This window comes from Felis catus, chromosome A3 (genome assembly GCF_018350175.1).
Source record: "Felis catus isolate Fca126 chromosome A3, F.catus_Fca126_mat1.0, whole genome shotgun sequence".
Classification (NCBI taxonomy): Eukaryota; Metazoa; Chordata; class Mammalia; order Carnivora; family Felidae; genus Felis; species Felis catus.
In genome coordinates, this window is record NC_058370.1 from 22063584 (window position 1) to 22087051 (window position 23468).

General features: G+C 50.3%; 2 protein-coding genes across 5 annotated transcripts; one reads left to right on the plus strand and one right to left on the minus strand.

The window, feature by feature from the left end:
• The first annotated feature begins 696 nt into the window (after nt 1-696).
• BLCAP (BLCAP apoptosis inducing factor) lies at nt 697-19870 on the plus strand. 2 transcript variants are annotated; one of them, XM_019826171.3, is made up of 2 exons: nt 697-928; nt 17900-19870. In XM_019826171.3, exon 2 carries the CDS (start codon nt 18076-18078, stop codon nt 18337-18339), a length of 264 nt encoding a protein of 87 aa, XP_019681730.1. In that variant the 5' UTR covers nt 697-928; nt 17900-18075; the 3' UTR covers nt 18340-19870. The 2 variants fall into 2 exon arrangements, with proteins under 2 accessions (XP_019681730.1, NP_001009852.1); NM_001009852.1 differs by lacking the exon at nt 697-928 and adding an exon at nt 9523-9594 and having other exon boundaries at nt 17900-18453.
• NNAT (neuronatin) lies at nt 13655-16387 on the minus strand. 3 transcript variants are annotated; one of them, XM_003983482.6, is made up of 3 exons: nt 15910-16387; nt 14900-14980; nt 13655-14673 (listed from the first exon to the last, which is right to left on the minus strand). In XM_003983482.6, exons 1-3 carry the CDS (start codon nt 15979-15981, stop codon nt 14581-14583), a joined length of 246 nt encoding a protein of 81 aa, XP_003983531.1. In that variant the 5' UTR covers nt 15982-16387; the 3' UTR covers nt 13655-14580. The 3 variants fall into 3 exon arrangements, with proteins under 3 accessions (XP_003983531.1, XP_019682087.1, XP_003983532.1); XM_019826528.3 differs by having other exon boundaries at nt 14905-14980; nt 15910-16370; XM_003983483.6 differs by lacking the exon at nt 14900-14980 and having other exon boundaries at nt 15910-16359.
• Nucleotides 19871-23468: the final 3598 nt, after the last annotated feature.

The window sequence follows — 23468 nt, forward strand, 5'->3', positions numbered from 1 at the left end:
TACTATGCTTATAGCCATAGAGCTGGGGAACCTGAGGCTCCAACAGATGGAGTGATTTTCCCCAGTTCACATAGTGCATGAGTGTTGGGGATAGGACTAGAGTGCTTTGAGGGTCCCTGGAGATGTCTTTGAAGCAGCTGCGGTCTCCCGGGTCAGAGCATTGAGGGCTGATTCCAGGTGCGAGGCTTTGGAGGCTCCAACTTCCCGCTCCGAGCATTTGCTGAGGGCTGGGCCACCCAGCGCTCCAGGACTTGGAACCACTCCGGACTCCTGGGCCTGGCTTCGGGATCGAGGCCCCGGCTAGTCTGCAGCCCCCGTGGAGAGGGTGTGTACCGGAAAGACACTAATGATCAAAACAAGAAGACATGACAGCCACTGCTCCCTCATTCCGCAGACCTTCCCTGCACGACCCAGAAGGCCCTCTCGCCCACTTCTGAGAATGCTGGACAGACTAAAAGTAGGGTGTGGGGGCAGATGGGTTCTTATTGACCATTCTCCTGCCTGAAACATCAGCTTCTCTCTGACTGTGGCCCTGATAATCCTCGAGATCCCCTCCACCCTCCTCCTGCAGTGTCCAGCCTCATTAATAAGGGGTGACAGATGGAAAGAGGAGGTCAAGGCGATCATGGAATTAGAGTAGGGCTCAGGGAAGATGGGGGAGGTGGCATTCTGACAGGGTTGGTGGTGAGGTGCCCCTCAGACTTGGAGGGTGACGCCACCACCCACAGCCCTCTTAACTATTTGTGTTTGGGACTGGAGATTAGTTTCTGGGATGCCATTCACTGTCAAGCAGGTTGCAGACTGCACAAGAGCACGCAAGCAAGGAGGACTAAAATCCAGCCGTTGCCCCTTTCACTGTAGAGCCGAATCCACCCAGAGGAAGGGGTGACTTTTTCTGATTCACACGAAGACAACATATGGGCTAGAGGTAAGCCTGTGCATTAAAGACCGGGTCTTAGAATGTGATGTGCAAAGCTTAAGTGTTTTCTTTTGACTTAAAACATATAAATGTGTATTTACTCTCCAATCTTTTGATAGAGGTCCAAGGCCTTTTCTTTGAGGAGTCCACGGGTCGGAATTCTCATTCGTTACCTATGTCTATAATTTCTAATGTTGGTGTCTCGAAAGTGGAAGGGACTCTCGTGAAGTGACCCGCAGGCAGAGGTCTTGCCGATTTCTCTCTCACAGCTGTCCCGTTCGTATCTAGTTACAAAGCGCTATTTTTACAGTTTGCCATTATCGGGGCCTCACAGACACCTAGCTAGATCCCAAAGCTTCTGCACGGCTGCCTTTGTCCGTGGGTATTTGCAAGATATTGTTGCTGAAGGGGGTCCCAGCGGAAGACCTCACGTGCTGCCACCTTACTGGTATCTTTCCTCTACCAGTTTTTCAAGCTAGCATTTATCAAGCATTTACTACGTGCCAGCTGGATGCTAAATATGTTTCATGCGTTTTCTGCCACACTAGGAGGTCAGATCTGTCAGTCCCATTTTACCGGTGAGGACCCTGAGGCATAGGGAGAGGGGAATGCTTTGCCTTGTTTTCTGAACGCACAACGCCTATGTTGACTCAGTTCTAAGACATGTTTTTTTTCACTTTGCTAAACTTAGGATGTCGACGAAATATAGAATGAATGAAGAAGCCATGATGTGTAAACGTGCTTTTAGAAACTTGTAAACTTTTAGTCTGAAAGCATTTCAAATTTACAGAAAACGGTACAAGAATACTGCAAAGAATTCCCATGTGCCCTTGACCCAGAATCACGTATATTATTAACATTTTGCCACATTTACTTCAAAATTCTCTCTCTCTCTCTCCATATATGTGAATCATTTGAAAGTAAGCTAGACGTCATGCCTCTTTTCCCCTAAACATTGCCCAAGAACAAGGAATATGCTCTTACACAATCATAGTATAACTATGAAAATCTGAAAATTTAACACTGAACAATATACTGTTATCTGGTTCATAGTTCATAGCCTACATTCAGATTTTGCCAACTCTTCCGGTAACGTCCCTTCCGGGAGATTTTTCTAGCGCCAACTTCAGTTCAGAATTACATGTTGCATTTTGATGTATCCCTGTCATCCCTTTTAAATTCCTGTCTTTTCTTTCTTCCCATTGACATTTTTGGCGAGTCAGGCCAGTTACTTTGTAGAATGTCCTAAATTTCAATTCGTCGGGTTGTTTTCTCACGATTTCATCCGGGTTACACACTTTTGGCAGGGGGACCAGGTACGTGATAGCTTCTCGGTACGTCCCATTGAGAGGCACATATGTTGGCTTGTCCTATCAATATGATGTTAACCTTGAACACTGGGCTAAGGTGGAGTCCATCAGGTTTCTCCACTATCGTGATCGCTCTTCTTTTGTAATTAAAAAGCCATTTGGAAGGAGACACTTTGAGACTGTGAATATTCTCCTAGCAAACTTTCAACAGTTTTAGCACCCATGGATGATTCTTATTCCAATTTACTGCTATTACAGTTGCAAAGCTGTGATTTTCGTATGCTATCACCCCTTCTATATTTATTAGCTGGCATTCTGCTATAGGGAAGATGTCTCCTTCTTCTCCCATTTATTTCAAGAGTAGAGACTCATGGATCCTTCTCACATTAGTCAGTGGGAAATAATGCATTACTGTCATTATTTATGCTGATGTTTTATTGTCACTGAGGCAGGATATGAGCCCAGGTCCGTCTGATGGCAGAACCTATGTTCCAGACCACTCTTCTATGCTCCACTCTGTTTACTAGCTTTTACCTTGAGCACACTGCCTAAATTCTCTAAAACTCAGCTTTAATACTGGAAGGATCTAAGAGACACGTGTGACACATGACTGAGATTCTAAAGGGAAAGTCTGTGGCATTGGCCCTCTGCTGGGTCCTAGGACAACCCTCATTCCCTGCCAGGCCCTCAGCACCGTTCTGTTCAGTCAGGTTCAAGTTGCACCAACCTAACACCTGGTCCTCTACTAGGGGCTTTGTATACACAGATGAGTGAGACCTGGCCTCTGCCTGGTTGAGGCTGCTCCACACCACTGCGTCCCAGAGAAAAACAATGTGGAATAGAGCCACAGCTGAGCCACGATGGGCTTGTAGCACGAATGAGACATAAACATTTGTGGTCATGAGGCCCTGAGGTTTGGGACTGGTTTGTCCCTGCAGTATAACCTATTACCCCTGTCCTAGTTTCTGAAAGGACCAAGCCAGACTTAGTTCCTGCTTTCATGGAGCTCACAGTCTACTTGGGAAGACCGATGCTAACCAAACGAATAGTTATTTAAGCACAATTATGTTAAGGGCTACAAAGGAAAAGCACTTGGTACTGGGACATCATCTAACCAGGGTGCCTGACTTCATCGAGAAAACCAGGGAAAGCTTCTGAGGAAGCAACAGTAAAACTAAGACCTTAAGAATGAGTCTGAGAGGGCCTGGTAAAGAAAGGCAAGCGAGATATTTCAGCAGAGGGAACAGCATGTGCAAAGGCCCTGGGAAAGGGAGCCTTCAGGTTTCCTGCACTTTCCAAGCTTGCTTCTTCAAGTGCCTCTCAGTTCTGTGAGCCCAGAGATCCTGCTGATACATTTCCTTTGTGCTTAAAGTAGCTGAAAGTCTACTGCTTGCCACCAAAGAAATATACACTGTGTACTTTAGGCAGGAATTTTTGGCTACCGTCTGTACCCAGAGTCAACATCAACCCAAGTCTCTCAAATAAACTCCCACCTCAACAGACTCGTTGGCCAGAAAGAAGTTCCTGTGCTGAGTATATGTGGGCTCATCTGGCTTCTCCAAGGAAAAGTCGAGAGCATCCTTTTGTGCAACTAAGGATCGAAAAGCAATCTGATTTGTTTTTTTTGTTTGTTGGTTTAGTTTTGTTGTTGTTGTTGTTGTTGTTGTTGTTGATTCTTTGGAACAAGGCATCATTCTACAGAGTGCCAGGGGAGCAAAGCCCAGCAGAGTCTCTCAGCCACACTCCAGCACCCATTACCTCCTCCCATCCCCATGTCAGGGGTAATCTCCTGGCATAACCTGAGCCAAAAAGAAAGAAAAAAGAATCTCTGCCCTCTGGGATAGATTTAAACTCCCCAAGTCTTCTCTTTCCTCAGCCTTACCCATTTCAGTCAATCCTTCTATTTTTAAAGCCAAAATCCCAGGAATCATCCTCAATTCTTTTATTTACCCCCTCACATTTGAGCAGTCATCCAGTGCCGACAGCCCTGCCTCCAAAATACATCCCAAATTAGCCCACCTCCCTGTATCACCACGGTCTCCACCCTGGGCCAAGCCACCACCACCTAGACACTTATCTTGGCCTCCCCACTGTCTTCCCACCTCTCCTCTTGCTCTCCAATCCGTTTACTTTATAGCTAGAGAGATCTTTTAACACAGAGGGGTTAAAAATGCAGACTTCAGGTCCATGTGGCCTGGAGTCAAATTGAGCTCGATCACCTGTGGCTGTGTAGCCTTAGGCACTTGACTTCATCTCCCCGAATCTTCTTTTCCTGGTCTTTAAAATAAAGATAATACAATCTGTTCTTTATAGAATTACACTGAAGATTAACAATGTCAACGCTCAGTGTCTGGCACACGGGAAGAGCTTAATACATCATTATTGTTCCTATCATTAATGGGTTGAGGACAAGAAGAATATTGGGCACTTGCCCACATTACCACTAGATGTCGCCACAGTCCTTGCTAAAATAGCAGCACTTGTTTTCCAAGTCTGCAGCAAAAAAAAACAAAAAAAAAAACCAAAAAACCAAAAAACAACAAAACCTTAGAGTTGGAGAAACTGAGGAAAACACCAGCAGAGACCTCTCAAGTTCATGAAAGCATGTCCAGGATCCCAAGCCACTGGTCCTGCCCCCTTAAGGATGGCAAATTCCACACCAGGACTCCCACAGCTCATCTTGCCCCTGGAATAACCTGCTATCCATTTGAACTAACAGGTACCCGTGAGTGCTAACTGCGCCACAGGACCCATTCTAAGCATTTTACAATATGAACTCACTGAATTGGCAGAAATAACTATAAGAGGTAGATTCTAATGTTTTCTTCATTTTATGGATGGGAAAAGTGAGGCACAGGGAGGGTCAGTAAGTTGCTCAAGGACACACAGCTAGAAAATGCAGAGTGGGATTAAAACCCTGGCATTCTGGCTGCAGTCTGTGCTATCCTAGAGCTTACTTCTTTGGTCACCTTGGCTTTTAATGTTAATTATTACATTTTAAATCTTTTGATATCACATAGCTCCTTTGATGATTTAACAAATCACTGCTGTTCCATTACAGGTTACCTTTCCCCAGTCTATGTCTTGGGAAGGAAACAGTGTTGATTTTCAGAAAAGGCGATTGTCAAATGGTGTGATTACATAGGAAATTAAGTATTGTAGTTTCGCAAAACATCACTCTATAAACAACATAACCTTTTGCTGATTCTTCATCATTTAGCCCTAAGTTTGCTATCCAGTCCCAACAGAATTCCATGGACTTGGCCACTGGCTAAATTGGAGGCTTGGAGGACAAATGAGAAAGGAAGGAGCTTGGCCAGGTCTTTAATTCATCCACTCATTCATTCATTCCACAGTGACCGCGTCCTACTCCCTGCCTGGCCCTGTACGAGGCTCTGAAGCCAAGAAATGACCCCTACATTAGCCCTACCCTCAAGGAGCTCACAGTCCAGTGAGAGTTCACAGACAGGAAGTACGCACACATTGGCCCTGCTTAATTGACCATCTCCCCAGACTGTCTGTAGATGGAGTTTGTCTATTCCCTCCATTCCTAGCATAGTGCCTGGCCCATGTTAGGTACTAGATAAATGTTTGCTGAAATGAATACAAAAGCTCCATGGAGCAGGCAGCAATTTGATCTGGGGCTTTGAGGATTAGAAAACTCTTGACAGGTGAAGACAGAGGAGAGGACACACCCTCTCAAGAGGAAGAATGACAGGGTCATTGTAGAAAGATCATCCTGGCTTCTGTGTGGAGGATGATGGCTTTGGGTGAGATGCGGGGCACTTAGAGGCTGGTTCAGGGCCCAGGGGTGAGTGGATGGTGGCCTGGACCAAGGCTTTGGAGGTGGGGACAGAAAAGGCCTGATGGAGGATTGAGGAAGGATGGACAAGCCTTGGGGAGTGTGGAGCAGGAAAAAACAGGAGCCGTGGGTGAGTCTGGCTGTCTGGTGGAGCAGAACAAGTTGGAGAGGACTTGGAAGGAAGTTGAGGTCTGTTGAGCAAAATTTGGGGGCATAAAGACCCTTCAGGTCCCTCAAGTCAGAGCCCAGCTTTGGTGTCATTTCTACCACCTCGAACTGCCGTTGGAGGGTAGAGCAGTCTTGTGGATACAGGGGAAGCGAGCCAGCTGGGCAGGAGCCAGCCACATGTGAGTGAGAAGCCCTGCCTCACTTTCTCCAGTTTTCTGGGGCCCCAAGGGGAAGAGGGCTGGCCACGGAGGCTTTGTCAATGCCCAGACCTAGCATGAAGGTTACTGGAAGGCAGAGTCTCTCCAAAAAGTGCCTTCTGATGCTTGCCCAGCAGCACAAATCACATACCGTGGATTGGGAGGACATCGTCCTCTCTTTTATTATATTTTATTTTTCTTGGGCTATAACACATAGAGTATATAAAGTCTCCTAATCTTAAGGTATAGCTTGATGAATTTGTGCCCATGTAGTCACCAAGCAGATTAAGATATAGACCTTTTCCAGCATCCCAGAAAAGTCCCTCTTATTCCTTTTCCATCTCTCCTCCCCTCCCCGCGACCCAGGTAACTACTATTCTGATTTGTATCACCATAAATCATTGTTGCCCACCCTTGAACTTTATATATGAACGGAATCATACTATATGTATTGTTTTTGTGTCTGGGTCCTTTTAGTCAGCTTAATGCCACTGTATGTGATATTAATCCACATATCACATGTCAGTATATTGTACTTTTACATGTCTAATATAGTATTCCATTGGACGAACGTGCCATCATTTGTCAGTTCTCCTACTGATGGACATTGAGCTATTTCCAGTTTAAGCTATAAATAAATCTGCTAAAATTCTTTCGTGAGTCTTTTTGTAGACATAGGCACTCATTTCTCTCAGAATGAATACCTAAGAGTGGAAATTCTAGGTCACGGCAGAGGTGTATGTTCGGATTTAGTAGAAACCGTCGGTTATCAGAAGTGGCTGTACCAATTTCCTCTCTCACCAGCTGTATGCAAGAATTTCAGTGGCTGCACGTCCTTATCTCTACTCCGAGACTCCTCTTTTCTTCCAGTGTTGGATACTGGAACACCAGAGATTGGAATGGGTGTGTTGATCCCTCAGCCCATTAGCAGCAAGACAGACAGAGGCCACATCCGGTTTGTTTCTCAGCTGGGGGAGGAGTGGACATCTTGATGTGGATGTGACTCTAGGAACTGGGGTAGTCATCTTATGACCATGAGCATGAAATCGTCATGAGGATAGCAGATCAAAGATGGAATTAAACCTGGGAGATGGAATGTCCATGATGACACTGCACTGCCAAGCCACTCAATTAATTTGCCATTGGGTGGCAGCCTTCTTATTTTTAAGCCAATTGATTTGTGGATTTTTTTTTTTTTTTTTTGGTGGTTTTCTTTGTTTTGTTTTGTTTTGTTGGCGGGGGGTGGGGGACTTAAAAAGGATATAGTCTATTAGCCCTCCTTTTAACCAAACCCAGTGGTGCCATTTCTGTCCTCTACAGCAGTCCGTCCCACTGAGCACTTTCTCCTTGAAACCTTCTCGTTGGGATCCCATATTCACCTGGTCTTCCTCCTACCTGTCTGGACACTGCTTCTCAGCTTCCTTTCTTGGCTCCTCCTCCTCTGTCTACTTTTTTTTGTTTTTTTTAATCTATCTTCCCTCCCTTGGGATCTCATCCAGCATCATGATCCCATCCATCACCTGTGTGCCGATGTTACCCAAATGTGAATCTCCAGCCCAGACCTCTCTTCTGAGCTCATCTCCTATAAAAATGCCTGTTGACCCTCTCCACCTAGATGTTGCCCAGGCATTTCAGATTTGCCTTCTCAAAGTCAAACTCTGTATCCTCTCCCTCAATTTGATCCTTCTTCAGGTTTCACTACCTTAGTGAAGGGCTCTTGACTCCTTCCTACTCAAGGCAAAAACCTAGAAGTTCTGGCCATTGCCTTAGCACACACCCACATGCAATCTTTCATCCTTTACTTCTCTACCTCCCCAAACCGCCACCCTGAGTCATTGTTACTTTGCAGCTAGAAAGTTGCAACAGCCTTCTAGCTGGTCCCCCCACACCTGCTCCCAACTGTCTTCCAAGCCATGCAGCCAGGGTAAAGTTTCAGAAATCCAAATTTGTTATCATTCCCCTTATGAAAATGGCTCCTCATTACTCTCAGGATAAAATCCAAATTCATTTGGTACCATTACCTGCCCTACTCCTTGCTCATCCCTCATGCCCCCTCCCCCCCCCACCCCCGCCGCCCCCAACTCCTTCCCACCTCGTCTGGCACAAATGGTTCTTTCTGCTTAGTGCATTTCCCCTCTTACTCTTGCCCTGCACAACTCCTAACTGTCCTTGGTTTCTCAATCTAAATGCCAGCTTCGCAAGGATGATCCACCCTTACCCTCACCCTATGTCAGGACCCCATTCATTTTTCATAATCCTCCTTACTTTCCCACCGCGCATCCCATGCTGCATAACTATATATTGATTTGATTAATATTATTGACACATAGTGATTATTTGATGACTCTCTTTCCTCCTCCACCCGCCGCCCCTACACTTCACCCCACTAGAATGGCAGGTTGGAGCAGTGTCTAAGCCACCCTCCACTCCACTTGCTTTTAGCAATGCATTTAACAGAGAGTAAGCGCTCAAGGAATGCGCTTAATTAGCTGATAAATGACTCATTCAATCCCCCATAACAACGCTGTGGAGTAGGCATTTCACCAGACCTAGGGAAGCTGGGTGAGAACCGGGGTAGGCAAGTTGCCCGAGGTATAGTGAAAGCGGAGGAATCAGGTCCTGCCCCACGTCTGGTCTTAAATTCTGAACCTGGTTTTTCCGCTCCTGAACTTTGGCCGCTTGGTGAAAGAGCCAGGGAGGGGGCGGACTTTGAGCCACAGGAAGGTTTTCCCGGATGACACGGGCGATCCACATGCGGCACTGGAATCAAGAGTTCACCCACGGAAACTAAGGAACGCCCCCTCCGCTCTCAAAGAGTAAGGATCACAATCTGCTGCATATGCATGAGGGGACCATGAAACCGTGATTCGGGACTACCCAAGACGCGCCTGATTGAAAATTCTTCGGGCTTGAAGACTTGAGAACCTCCAGAATTCCTCACACATACATAGAAAGTTTTCAAAGGCTCATATAAAGCGGATATTGAGGGAATATCGGGTGAGGACGACCCAGGTTTGGGTCTTTTGATCAGGCGTCTGCTGGAGGCAGCCCGATCCCAGGAGGGGTCCTCGGTCTGCTCCACTAGAAGACGAAGGGGGCGTCTCCCCGGCTTCCTGCGGCGTCGGCGGCGAGCTGAGGTGGAGGCAGGCTGCGGCAGCGAAGGCGACAGTGGCGGCGGCGCCATGGCAGGGCTCGCAGGTACCGTGGCGTCGGCCTCCTGGGGACGGGATAAGAGGCCCTCAGTGCGGCGGTGCCGCCATGTTGTCCCCTCGGGGTCACCTTAGGCGTCGCCCGGTCCCTTTCTGGGGTTTTCCTTCCGCGCACCCTGGGGGCCACCCCTGTCCGGTGTCACGTGATTGCCCTGTGTGGCCCCAGCCTGGGCCTTGGGGGTCCCTTTCCGGCCCGAGGGCGGGCCACCGGACCCCTGGGTCTCGGTCTGGCCTCCAAGGTCAGCGCTCGCCTGTCTGTTCCCAGGAAGGGACAGACAGAGCCGGGGAGCGCGGAGCTGAGGGGCGCGACTACCGCGTCTTCGGCCCGGGGCCCACGGCAGGGGTCCCGGGTTCTGAGAGTCCTGCCACTCTGTCCCCGCCACTTAAATCGCATTTTTTTAAATCAGAAGGGGCGTGGGGGAGAGGGGAGAGAGGGGTCTTCCCCACACATACAGGCACCCGCTTTGGTGTCTGAGGTGATGAGGTAATAGGTTGACGCTCTGCCTTGAGTCGCGGGTGCTTCTCACTCCCTCGTAACTTTTCAGGTCTGGACACCCGTTCCCTTTTCTCCAGTGTATATGGGGAGTGGCCCTCAAGGGCAGCTGAAGGAACGGAATGCCTGGCACACCCGTGGCCTAGAAAGAAGAATGGGGGCTGGGGAACAGTTGCTTTTTCCTTCCCCCTTCGCCCGTCCCAACCTTCTGTAAATTCCTTCCAGGCCTCCGTGTTCCTTTTCAACGCTAAATGTTGGGACAGCCTGGGGTCTGTCCTGGGGAGGAAATGATCTTTCTGTTTATAGGTTCGGATCGTGTTTTATCCCTTTCAGGGAACTGGTGTGTTGGGAACAGCTTCTGTTTGCCCTGCCTGACACGGTCCAACCATCCCCTCAGCCTTCTGGACGGCAACACCAAAGCCAGGACCAAAAAAAAAAAAAAAGTTCCAGCTTAAGTGCTAATGCCAAGTGTTAGATCTTGTCTATGTGTTTGTTTCAAATCAGACAGACTAATTAATGTCAAACAAATCTGTTACCAGATTCAGAGGCCTGGTCAGTTTCCAGTGACCAGATCAATTCCATAGCTGCAATTGGTCTTGTTAGAATTGCTGCCAGAAACAGCTTAACCTTTTATCTGTAACGTGTTGTTTCAGAGAGGAATCTGGAAGTCTGGGTTTGGCTGTCTTTTTTGTTGTTCTCTTATCTTCGAAACATATGCATTCCATCTCAAGCCTGTCACTGTGTGCTATATACCAAGGATCATGCGTTGCCTGCCTCTTTGACTTCCTGTTCTGGGAATGCTCAGGAATCGGGATCCTGCCAGGGTACGGGCCCTGTGGGAGGGAGAAGGGGCGGAAGGGAGGGCGAACCAGATCCTTCTCAGAGAAGGTGGTGACCTGCCTCTGGGGCAAATAGAGGAAGTCAGAGGTCACCAGGGAAAAAGGGCGTGTTGCTAAACCAATGTTTTGCGTGGTGTGTGCACGCTTGTGCACATTTAAATCTCGGGGGGTAAAACTAACTGCAAATTCAGAATTTCGCTTTAGGATGCTGGCTCCTGAGTAGACACAGTTTGAAAATAGGGGATCTAGCACATGGCTCTCAGCAAACCTGCTCCCTCATCCAACCCAGGTGTAATGAGCTGTGGCTGTCCTGCATGAAGCTTGGGAAACTCTCCGCCCCCTCAGTCACAACCCAGATGCTCCACGGATAGAGATGACACTGTCACATAGCACCCCACACCTCTGAAAGCCACGGTACCCAAACCCTCCTGGAGCTTAACCTGACTGGTTAGGCTGAGACACTAACCTCTTCTTGGGGTATTAGTGCCAAGGATCGTGCCCGTTGGTGTCCTGCAAAGCCTTTCCAACCCCTCACACCTCATCTGCTGTATCCTTGGTCTCACAGGGGCAAAGCCTTGTGGTGGTGGCAGAAACAGTTTAGGAAGAAGGGAGGCCTGTGGACTAAGGGTCTTGCAATGAAACTCTAGTGATTTTCAACTTCTACCATTGCTCTCTATCAGAATAAAATGTTTTCATGGTATTGCTTCTGGAAAAATTTTTGTAAACAAGGTGTGTCTGGACCAGACTTCTAGGCACCACACAGGAATAGAAAGTGAACGCATTCCCTCTGTCTTCTCCAGTGGGTTGCGTTTGCTGCCAGAACATGAGGGTTTGGGGGATGAGGGGTGAAAGTGGAAGAGTAGACATTGCACACTCAAGCCTACCCATGTGGATGCAGGCCACCAGGACAGCCCTTGCCTGGAAGTCTGTCATCTCACCATGCCACACGGATGGACGGATGGAGCAGCCCCACAGGTGGGCTTTGCCAAGATTATCTAGAAAGCCCCCGGGCTGCCAGCAGCCTCCTGGCTTTTAAAGGGGGCACAGGAGGCTAAGGGGAGAATGCTGTGTCCAGAGCAGCCAGACCCTTGCATGCCTGTCTACCTGAACCTGGCTGCCTTATAACTGGGCTGAGGTTAGAGCATCTGGGACAGTGGGGCTGTGGGCACACCCCTCGAAGGCTCTGAGGGGAGGCAGCCTTCATTGAAAACACATGGGGAAATGTTCATGGTTCTGTGGGTTTAGTGTGGAAGACCACAGAAACTCCCAGTCGAGGCCTGCCAAGGTACAGCTTCGGAAGGGAGGTGTGGGCATTGCCTGCTGATGAGTCACCCCGGGGCAAGAGGAGACCTGTCTCACCTTCAGGCTATAGTACGAGCAGGAGCCACCCAGCCTAAGGAAGATGGAGTCTCTCATTTATACATCCCTACCCCAATCCTGATGAGTCCTGATTGGCACTTTGGTGACAGAATGTTTCTAGAATCCTGGAGTTCACTGGGATCTTAGCAGCCCTTTTACAGAGGGGAGCTAAAGGTGAGGGGTAGGAGGTAACCTGGCCAGCTTCCCTGGGCTGATTGATGATAAAGCCCAATACCGGAACTGAGGTCTGCCCCCTCCACCCACGTAATTCTCTGATGCTGTACTGAAGTTATAGATGCCTCTAGAGGTGCTTGCAGTGGGTTTAGAAACAAGGGGGTGCTCAGAAGAGGGGAAACATTATCTGGCTCAGGGTGGGCAAGGTGCTTTGTGCCCCAGAAGTGTTTGTGACAACTGTGACTAAGGGATTTGAGGAAGTGGTAGGGAGAGAGGGATTTATGGCCCTCCAGATTCTCCCTTGGTGTTGACCCAGGAACAGGTGTATAGTGACAGGGACACATGAAGCCAGAGACAAGGCTGAACAGGCGGCAGGGCCATTTGGTGAGGCAGTCAGCTGACCATGTGAAAGGAGTCCTGAGTCACTCAGGAGTGAAAGAGGGGAGAAAGAAGTGAGGAGCCAGCCAGCCCACCCACCCTGACATGACAGGGGAGAGCCCAGGGCCAGGGACCTGGTAAGCACCCCTAAAAATACGGAGGCTAATGCCTACAGAAGTGAAGAACCCACTCATGGAGAGATCTGGAGAGTAGTAGCGGGGCAGGGCAGAATGCCCTTGCAGTGGTCCTGGTAGAGGTTATACGGCCTAGAGGGATAAGCTGGGCAGGGGAGGCACCACACCATACCTCTTATCCCATACTCATTAAGCCAGTGCCTACCCTGCCAGTGCTCATTTCCTTGGGGCTCCTGGATGGAGATAAAATTTTGTGTTGTGAAGTCCTGATCGTCCCTTGGTCCTTAGCACCCCATCTTGAGGGCTACTCCCACCTGTCGCCTCCCATCTTTCCTGCTGATTACCTGCCACGGCCCCTTATTCCAGGACAGTGAAGGCACCCACCCCTCTGGGTAGGGGAGATGGTCCCTGATTCTGAGACCACAAACAGATGTAGACTTTTCTCTTTGGAGTGGGGGAAGTGGTCCTTTTTCTCAAAACAGTGTTAAATGAAGTTGGAACTCAGTGTGTGAGGGTCCCAGCTTATTCCCATTTTGTTGCCTCCCCCTCCCTACCTCTCCCAAGTAGTGTGCCGCCGCCGCCGCGCCCCCCCCCCCCCCCAACTCAGTGGGCGCATCAGCCCGGTCTTAGGAGTAGGTTTCGAAGCTGCAAAGGAGTCACAAGAGACAGCTGTTTGGTGCACCTTCACCACCCCGCAGGGTCCTAGGACACTGTGCGAGATGGGGGAGGTACTGGTTTTTTATTTTTTGTAGAGGTGGTCCCTGTCCTCCAGGAGCTTACAATCTAGCTGGGGAGACACAACTAATGCACACTTATACAATCAGTACAATTAGCGATTACCACAATATTGACCACAACTGCGTGAGACCAGGGAAAGCAAGATCAGTGAGGGGCTAGGGGCTCGGAGAAGGTGTTTTAGTAAAGATGGGATTCATTTACTGGTTGAATAAGTCCAAATTGAGTGACATTTCTTTGGGGTGGGCTTAGAAGGCAGTGAGGGGGGGGGGAAGGGGAATCGAGGGAGCAAAGGCAGCAAGGCTGGAATGCACGTGTTGTAGGCAAGGGACAGTGAGAGGGCCCCACTCTATTTCTTAACCCTCTTCCCTCACTCTTGCCCTCCAGTCCCGCCACACAGGCACGCAGTTGGCGCCTTGTCTGCTGCATCGAGATTCAGGGCTTCCGCTGGTGATGATGGAATGTCCATTCTGCTGGCTGGTATGGTTGTCTGGATCTCTGTGGTGGGGCCTGCTGGCATGGCCATGGCTGCGGGGCTGGGTTGGCGCTGTCCCGACTTGGTCCAGATCAGAATGCATTGCCTGTGCCCAGATCTCGGGGGTCTGCTCCCCCCACCCCCCTCCTCCCTCTACCCCACCCAGTGGTCAGAGGGGCGCAAAGGGGTTTGGAAGGGATCTGGTATTGTCGTCATTGTCGGTGCTGCTTCTCCGGGGGCCTACCGGCCCCTCACTGACCTTGGCAAATGCTCCTCTGGCGAGAGAGCACAGGGGACCCCCCATTCCTGCGCGGCACTGGCTCCCATGCTGGCCGAGAAGCACAGGAGCACCTGGTGACGCGGCCGCCCAGGGCTGGGGGTTGGGGCCTCAGTTGGGGGCTCGCTGCCGGCGCTCTCCCAACACCTGCCGCCCGGTCCTCGACACCGTGTACGCCAGCTTCTGCAGGGAGTACCTGAACACCTGCGGTGAGAGACCCAGGACCTGCCCTTAGAGGCAGGTACCCGCAGCGAGTCTGCAGCGCTGCCGTGCCCGCCCCCGCCCCCCCCCCTCCTGCCCCGCCTGCCTGTCGGACTTCGAGAGGCAGGCGCGGGCGCAGCTTGTCCACGAGTCAGGGCAGCTGGAGCTTTTCCAACTGTGCTGAAGGCTGCATGGCAGCAAGCTGATTGGACCCACAACTTAGGTATACCTCACTTCTCGCAATGGGCTGTGTCCCTGGAGGATTCCGAAAAGCGAATCCTACCCAGTAAATGCAGCATTCCAGGAACACCTTAAAGGAAATATGCGATTCCTTTGGCAAAGGGATTCCTTTAGCAGGGAATTCTTCCTGCAAGGGGGTGCTTTTAGGGTAAACGATTTTATGGGCAAAGTGCTTTCTTCTGATTTATTAATTTTTACAAAGCACTTTGTCTCTATGATTTCTTTTTTAAATACAGTGAATTGTCTTTTATTGGGAGCGCTTTTTTTTCTCTTCCATTTCTCCTGCAAAGAACCTTTTCTAATTGTTTTCTTCAGAGCGCTTTTATCCGATTCATTTTTTTCTGTTAGCTCCTTTGTCTAATTTTTTTCTGCAATGCGCTTTTTATCTAGTGCATTTTTTTTCTGCCAAGTGCTTTTACCAGATTTATTTTTCCTGCAATGCGCATTTTCTCTAATTCATTTTTCCCGCGAATTACTTTTCTTTAATTCGTTGTGGGTTTTTTATGAAGTGCTTTTTATGAGAAGTGCCTTTTTCTAACTTATTTCTCATCCCACCTTCGCAAGCGCTATATATGTTTTTAAAAGACAATTTCCCCGCAATGCGCAATTTTTTAAAACGGAAAATTCTGCTATGCGAGGGTAAAGTCTCTTCGCAAAACAGGAGTGCCCCGCCTCCCTCCTGGGGTCGAGTCTGGGTGTAGCGGGTTTTTCTTACCGCGTTGGTCGCTAAGAGCCTTGGCGATCGTCAGTGGCTGGCGCCCGCCGCGCCCCAACTCTTTGTTCCCGGCCGGGCGCGGGCGCACTGGGAAGGGTCTGCGCGTGGAGGAGGGCGCAAGGAACGGGCGGGGGCATGCGGTGCCGACCGCGGCACTCGGGCAGGCAGGGATCGCGGCAATACGGATAGGACGGGTCTGGGAGGCGGCAATTGCGACGTGGGCTTGCCGGTTAAGGGGGCGCGCATCCGGACCCCTCTCCCACCCGGAACCTGGGCACACTTACCTGCAGTAGCACGCGGAAAATGTACCAGCCGATGATGAGCAGCTCAGCTGAAGCTGCCGCCACTGCCGCCATGGTTCCAAGAGTGGTGGGTGAGTGGTTGAGAGCGAGCGCGGTTCGCCGAGGTCCGCCGGTCTCGGAGTCCGCTGTTGGGCGCACTGCCGCAGCCGCCGTGGCCGCGCCTTAAGTATCCGCCCGCCACCCAAGTGCGCATGCGCGCTTGGGGGTGTCCATGAGGAGGGGTGGCCGGGGGCGCTCCTCATTCGCCGGGAGAGGAAAAAATAATCCATCTGCTCTTTCCACACCGACCCCCGCCTCCTGAGTTCCATCTTAGCCCCTTTCCAGAAGATTCCGCTGTGCCGCTTTTGAATTTTAGTGTAAAATGGAGGGGAACTGCAACTCTTGAGAAGCGCAAAGGGTTAGGGTAGGGGATGCACGTCTTTGGTGTGGAACACCCCCCCCCCCTCTGAGCCGTGGCCTGCAAATTTAAGCCCAGTGTCCCGTGACGCGCCAGAACCCACCTTGGGCATGGGTGGGAAACCACGAAAACATAACTTAGAGATCATCTGCCCCGCAGAGCAAATAAAAGGTGCCCCTTCCTGGAGCCTTGGCTTCACAGGCCCCTGGTCAGTACTCTTCTAATATTTGATGTGCTGTAAGCCTACATTCTCGGCTTCACAAGAGTCCCTGAGCACATAACCTTTCCCTCATTCCTCGCGTCCCGCTTCGTACGGTTACTACCACGGTGACTATTGTAGGAAAGTGAGCCAGAGCATTGAGCTCTAGGCGCAAAAGTGGTAGTCCCCGGGTATCTACCTTGTGGGAGGGATGCAAGAGGGATTGGTGCCTTTGTGTGCATGGAAGGAATGGGATGAGCTTACCGAGAAGTGGTCGGAAAGTGCCGTGGGATAGTTTTCTGCTGGACAGGTCTTTTCAGCCTCCCTCTTCTGCTCCCCTCCCCCCCAGGCCCTGGTGGGTCTTAACACAGCCAACGAGGCTCTTTGTACCCGTTGCGCTGGGCGGCTGCAGCCTGGAATGGGGTTTTGCTACCGCCACCAGAGGGTTGTGGCTGCCGCAGCTCCATTTCCAGGCGCAGCGGGAAGACCTGAACGCGGTCTGGGAGCTCAGCCCCAGCGCACTGGTGGCCTGCCGCTCCAGAGCGCCTCTCCAGCAAGCTGCCTAGCACAGGGGCCAACTGGCATTTGCCCCTGTGTGGATAGAAAATTAATTTTGATTAAAAGCTCACAGAGGTCAGGTTCTATACGGTTGCCAGCAGCAGATGGAAAGTGTAAGTGATCCAAGCGAGGTCAGTGTGGATGAAGTAGCATGGTGATTTTTTTTTTTTTTTTTTTAATATGTTGACTTTCGAAGAAGTTGGCTGGTTTGGACAAAATGATGCTGGGCTGCCATCTTAAAACAAAATATTTGGTAGTGCCGTCGCTGCGGCTTCGCAGAGCATGCAAAGATCCATTGCCTGCAAACTCCAGCCAGCAGCACGCTGCTCTAGTTCTCCCCTGAGCACCTGCTATGATAGATACTAGATACAGAATCCTATTCTTATTACTTGGGGGTACAGCACTGAGCCCATGGCCATCCATGGCAACCACAGGGCGGTATTGTGAGGTCTGGGCCCCTTGAGGACGGGCTGCAGCCCCAGGAGGCGATACATGATCTCTGCTGGGCAGGGCCCAGGCAAAGCCAGTCCACTGTGCCGGACCTGCCCGAAGAGCCCTCTGGCCCAACCCCGACAAGCCTAGGGGAGACACCCCAGGAGGCTTCCTGGACAGGTGATGTGGAGAGGAGTAGACTTCCATGGGTGGGCAGGGAGGAAAGGGCATTCACATTTGCTGTTGTTAACCATGATCCATTTTCCCAAATAAGTATACATTCTGTTCCTGTTTTTTTTTTGTTTTTTTTTTTTGTTTTTTTTTGTCTGTCTGTCTGTCTGTCTGTTTTTTGTCTGTTTGTCTGTTGTGTTGACTTTTCTCTTCAGGATCCCTGCTGCCTTGGTGATCCCGGGCTGACAGCCAGAGAGCACAGCGGCTCAGCTCCTGGAGAGTGAGGGTTGAAGAAAGCGGAGGGCAGCTGCCTGCGCCCGCTGGCTCCCATTGGGTCGGTTCCTGCAGCGGTGCCCGGTGGCCTTGGTGAAGGCCCTGCCCGGCAGAGATCATGTATTGCCTCCAGTGGCTGCTGCCCGTCCTCCTCATCCCCAAGCCCCTCAACCCCGCCCTGTGGTTCAGCCACTCCATGTTCATGGGCTTCTACCTGCTCAGCTTCCTTCTGGAGCGGAAGCCTTGCACGATTTGTGCCTTGGTTTTCCTGGCAGCCCTGTTCCTCATCTGCTATAGCTGCTGGGGAAACTGTTTCCTGTACCACTGCTCTGATTCCCCGCTTCCGGAATCGGCGCACGACCCCGGCGTTGTGGGCACCTAACAGCCTGCCCTGTTAGCTTTCCAAGGAAGCAGAAGATGGGAGGGGAGGCATTGACATAGGTCATAAAGCATTGGAGTTTCAAATCCCGCAGCCCCGCGGGTGCCACATTCCTGACGGCGCCTTTTTTGGCCTGTGATGTTTTATCCTTATAATGTGAATAATGGCACTGACCGGTGCTTTTATTGTAGAGTCCTATAGTCGTGGGTGGTCTTGTGATTGTGTGTGTTCTGTCCCCATCTCGGTTCCTCCCCTTGCTCCCCAAGGCTGGCAGGATGGTCACCCCCCTCGCCTCATTCCTGCGAGGAGTCTGCACCCATCCTGGTCAACCGTCCCAGCATGACCTGGGCAGATAAAATGCCAGTCTCGTCACCTCTGTGACCCCTCCTTGTCAGGGCCTCTTCCCTTCCCAGAATGTTACCAACCCCTCAGTCCCTCTCCTGGTTTCCCTTTAGTTCTCTTGCGCCCCTTTCCTTTTTGGGGGAGCACCTGTCCAAGACAGGGCTCATTTTTGCACTTATCTCGAATTTAAAGAGATTGCTGACGCCCGAGAGCCTCGCTTTTTCATCCTTCTTTCCCCGGTCAGCAGGCTAGACAGAAACATGTCTTGACTGTTTGTTGTCCACAGATCTCCAGTATTTTCTCCGCTTCATTTTTAAGAAAGAAGTAACAGATGCTTGTTGCTCTTTCACCTGGGTTTCTGGGCTCATGCTTACCAGCCCAGCCTCGCTTTCTTTGCCCTTCCTCCTGCCTTTCTCAACTGTCCCGAGGAGGGGGGGCCTCATTGTGTCTCCTGTGCATGCTCTGCAGGATTGAGGTGTGGTGTGTCCACGTAGATCTAGCAGTCCCCAGCTGAGTGAATGGAAGAGTACTTGTGTGTTTTTTCATAACAGCCATGATCCCCTTGATAGGTGTTTGAATATATTTTGGTGTGCCGTGAGTGTGTGTGTGTATGTGTGCGTGTGCGTGTACAAATACATGTGTATATTCCTTTTAAAGAAGCTTTATCGAACGTGTTCTGATTTTGAGGTTTAGCAATAGCTAGCTATAATAGGTGCCGCTGCAGTTTTTATTTAGCATGGGGATCACAGGGTGACCAGCACGCTGGACTCCGAGGTGGTTCAGACAAGACAGAGAGGAGCAGTGGCCATCATCCTCGTGCCAGGAGCTCCTTCAGTCCTGCGCATATAGACTGTACATTACGAAGAATACACAGGAAGACTTTGTGACTGTCACTTGCTTTTTGCTTTTTCTGCGCTTCAGTAACAAGTGTTGGCGAACGAGACTTTCTCCCGGCCCCCGCCCACCGGGGACTAGCATGGTTGTCCGTCCAGTCTAAATCATCCATCCTTCTCTTGCCTGAGTGGGAAGGGCGGTGGGCCAGGCAGAGGACAGAACTGGAGGCAGTCCATCTAGGGAATGGGACCGTGAGGCCACACTTGTGGAACATTTGGACTGCCATTCTGGAGCTTTTATTTCTGGTGTGTTCGTTGCACAGCTGTTTGAAATGTTTAATAAAGCTTTATAAACTTTACTTTGTGGTTTTATGTGGCTGCAGTCCATTTGGGTCGTGGTGTTGGATTTCTAAGTTGGTGGGGGACAGAGGGTAGCATGGAGGGGCTGAGTCCTTGGCGCCAGAGTACCTTAGCCCGAAAATTTGATCTGCTCTCTGGAGAGCAGATGGTGGGGTTGGGGGAGGGGGAGCAGGGGGCAGGCCAGGCGGTGAACAGGAGGGAGTCTCAAAGTTTTTAGAGATGAGACATTTGTGTTTCTCAGCTCCCATGGCTTCTCGCCTGAAACTGTTTCCCTCCATAGGAGATTTGAGTAACCGATCCCTTGACAAACAACTGAGGACAGCTGGAGCTCTAATCATCAAGGATTTTTATGGTGCTGCTTTTGAAGTAAAAATAAAGTGAAACCCCTTATGGCATTTCAAGTGGAAAAATAAATAAGGCTGGCCTCCAACCAGGGGGCTTACGGTGATGGCTGGAAGTGCGAGAGTGTTGCGGGTCCCTGTCGTTGATGGGCACATGCTCCTTGTGACTGTGACCTTTGAGACAGAGTCAGTAGCTTGTCGGGGGCCTGTGCTGGGTGTCCACCTCTCAATGTCTTTTCCTTCTAGAAAAGATAACTGGAGCACTGCCTGTCCAAAGCACAGTGCTGTTGTAAGGGTTTATTGAAATAACAGTTATGAAAGGGCTTTGGTAATTTCATAGAAGGTCACGTGTTTTACCTAGACTTTTAATTTATTGCTGTAAAGTTTTGTGCAGTTTTCTCCTGCCCTTTTAAATCTCCCCACCGTCAGTTTGTCCCCTTTTTCATTCCTAGTGTTGCAGATCAGTGAGTGCTTCCTCTTTTCTTGACCAAAACTGGCCAAAGATTTGTCCATTTTAAAGGTATTTTCAAAGAACTCAACTTTTATTGACTATATCTGCTGAGTATTTTCTATCTGATCCTTTTGTGCTTTTATCTCTGAATTCTTCTCTTCTGGGTTTCTGGATATATTTCACGGTTCAGCAAAGTCTTGACAAGGTGAAGAGTCCTACACGTGGAAAGGATGGTTTGTTCAGCAAACATTGACCCCCTGTACTAGGCTTGCTGGGGATTTCAGGGGCAAGACCCAGACCTGACACTCCAGGAGCACATGATTCTAACCTAGTGGGGAAGACTTAAGAAAATAGACAATTGCAAATTCCAAAAACAAAACAAGCAAAACAAAAAAGGCTTTTGTGGCCCCACTCTCCTGTGGAGACACCTGGATGATAAATGAAGCCAAGATTATTGTTTATTTTGCTCTCCCTCAGAAAACAGCTTTCTGTTGTAGGTCAAGCCTGCCTAAGAGTTACAAACAGGCCTCCCTCTGAAAGATTTGTGGCCCTTTCCAGCAGGGAGCCTGCAGCCCACTACCCCCCAAGGTGACTGCCAAATCAGCATTCTGTCTGCCCGACAGTGCTGCTGTCCACCTTGGCAAGGCAGCACGGGCAGCACTCTGCCTCCTGTTCCTGCAACACCTTTCAGGAACATGAAAAGTAGATGCCTCTTCCGGAAAAGAGCAGGGGCACCAAGCCTTAGAAAATCCCACTCGGCAATCCCTCTGTTGCTGTGGCTTCTAGCGTGAAATGGTTCCTCACGTACCTGGTAACCACAAGACCCCACGAGGCATTGGTCTGGGCTTCTTTCAGAACTGGTCTGCACCCTGCTCTGGATATCAGTTTCCTTATAGATCAAACGTAGTCTTTGGAGCAAACTGCAACCTGGCCCTAAATACTGGGGATCCTTTTCCCTAGGATCTTAGAGTCCTCCTGAATGCACTTGAGGAAAGTGACTGAGCTCTGAGAAGGTGGCAGTGTCCTTGGAGGACAGGCTGCATATGCTTTATGCTGTAGTCAGTGTACCAAATGAGCCCAGATATGCCTCTGTCAGGAAGCCTTCCTGGACTTCTTCCCTCTGCCTGGAGATCACTTGCCTAGAGCACTTTACTCAGCCCTCTGTTGAGTGTTAGCACTAGTGCTGGTACTCCTGCTCACCAGACTTCCTCCTAGCAGTCACCGGGTTCCTCCCATCCCTCAAGGAGGCCTGCATTGTTAGTCAGTGGGTACTTTCAGAATCCTTGTAGGACTAGGCCTGGGGGCCACACAATGGACATGGTGGAAAGTCCCTGCCATCTGGGAGTCATCCAGGCTAAGGGGAAAGGGCAGGACATCGGGCAGATCATCCCACCAAGATGTATAAAACTATGAGTTGTGGCAGATGCTATAACAGGAGACAAACAGGATCTGATGCAGGCCGGGGAGGATTGATGGTCAGGCTGGGACCTGAGGACAAATATAAATGAGCAGTGGAATAATAAATGAGATGTTATTTCTCAGCATTTCATCAAGCATCTCTGTTTCTGCAGATAAACAAATGGGCTGAAAGTAAAATGAAGGGTCACCAATATCTGGCTGCCCTAGAATCAGCCCTGGAAGGCTTTTGGGTAGAGAGGTCAGGCTGTTCAAAGCTTCGAGGACTGTACTGGGAGGTCCTCAGGGGTCTAAGGCTGACATGCTGGTGACAGGTCCCAAAACTCAGTCCCGAGAACTCTTCAGTCTCCAGCTGACTAGACCCATCACAAACAGGGATCTGACAGGAATAGGGGGTAACCCAATCAGAACAGCATCTTTAAAGTGGGGATTCTTTCAGCCAGGACCAGGACAGCACTGGAGCAGTGAAAGCTTCGGGGCTGTTGAGAAGGCCATTGCTCTGTCCAGCTGGTTGGGACCAGGGAGAAGAGGCTCTAAGGAGTGATGGTGGGTGGGGAGGTGAAGGCAGGAGGAAGCTGGGAAGGGAGGGGGACAGAGACTGGTGATGGAAGGAAAGCTACAGGGAAGGAGGCCAGAGAATTGTTGTCACCGGTGTCCTGTCTCCCAGCATCCAGCACAAAGCTCACCTGCTCACACCCCACCCATCCCATAATGGGTGAAAGGGTCACCATTCTGAAAAGAGGGAAGAACTAAGGAGTGCTCTACTCAGCAAGTGGTGGAAGATGGTCAGGACTCAGAGGGGCTTGTCTAGCCCCAGCCCAGCACCCTTCCTCCCTGGTGTCTTCTCAAAAGCCAGAAGAGGGGCAACTGGTCTGGCAGGCTTCAGAGAGAGAGAAGTCAGTATCTTGAGAAAAACTGATTATAGAGTGGGCTTACTTGGGAAGGGAGGAACCTGGCCAAGCAATAGCTGGAGGCTTCATGCAGAAGCACTTGGTCCCTCTTTGGGGTGTTGGGATTCAAACAGTGGGTGGGAGTAGGCTTGGAGCAAACCTTGAGAGGCGAGGCTTCAGGGAGCCCCAGGCCCTATGCCCCTGCCTTTGTGACCAGACCTTCCTGAGCCTCAGTTTCCTCACCTGTAAAATGGAGGTCGTAACATCTACCATAGCCTGGCTCAAGACATCATCTTCACACCTATTTCCTCTCTTCTGTGGCCCTCCACCACCAGCTCTTACTGGGCCGAAGCCTCTTAGGGAAGCGATCTGATCATCCAGCTCTCCTACTCATTCGTTCATGTGGGGAGCATTTGCCAGGCCCTGTGCCAAGCTCTGAGACGCTGATGCAGAACAAGTCTGTGCCATCCTTGAAGAGCTCAGCTCAGCAGGAGGGAGG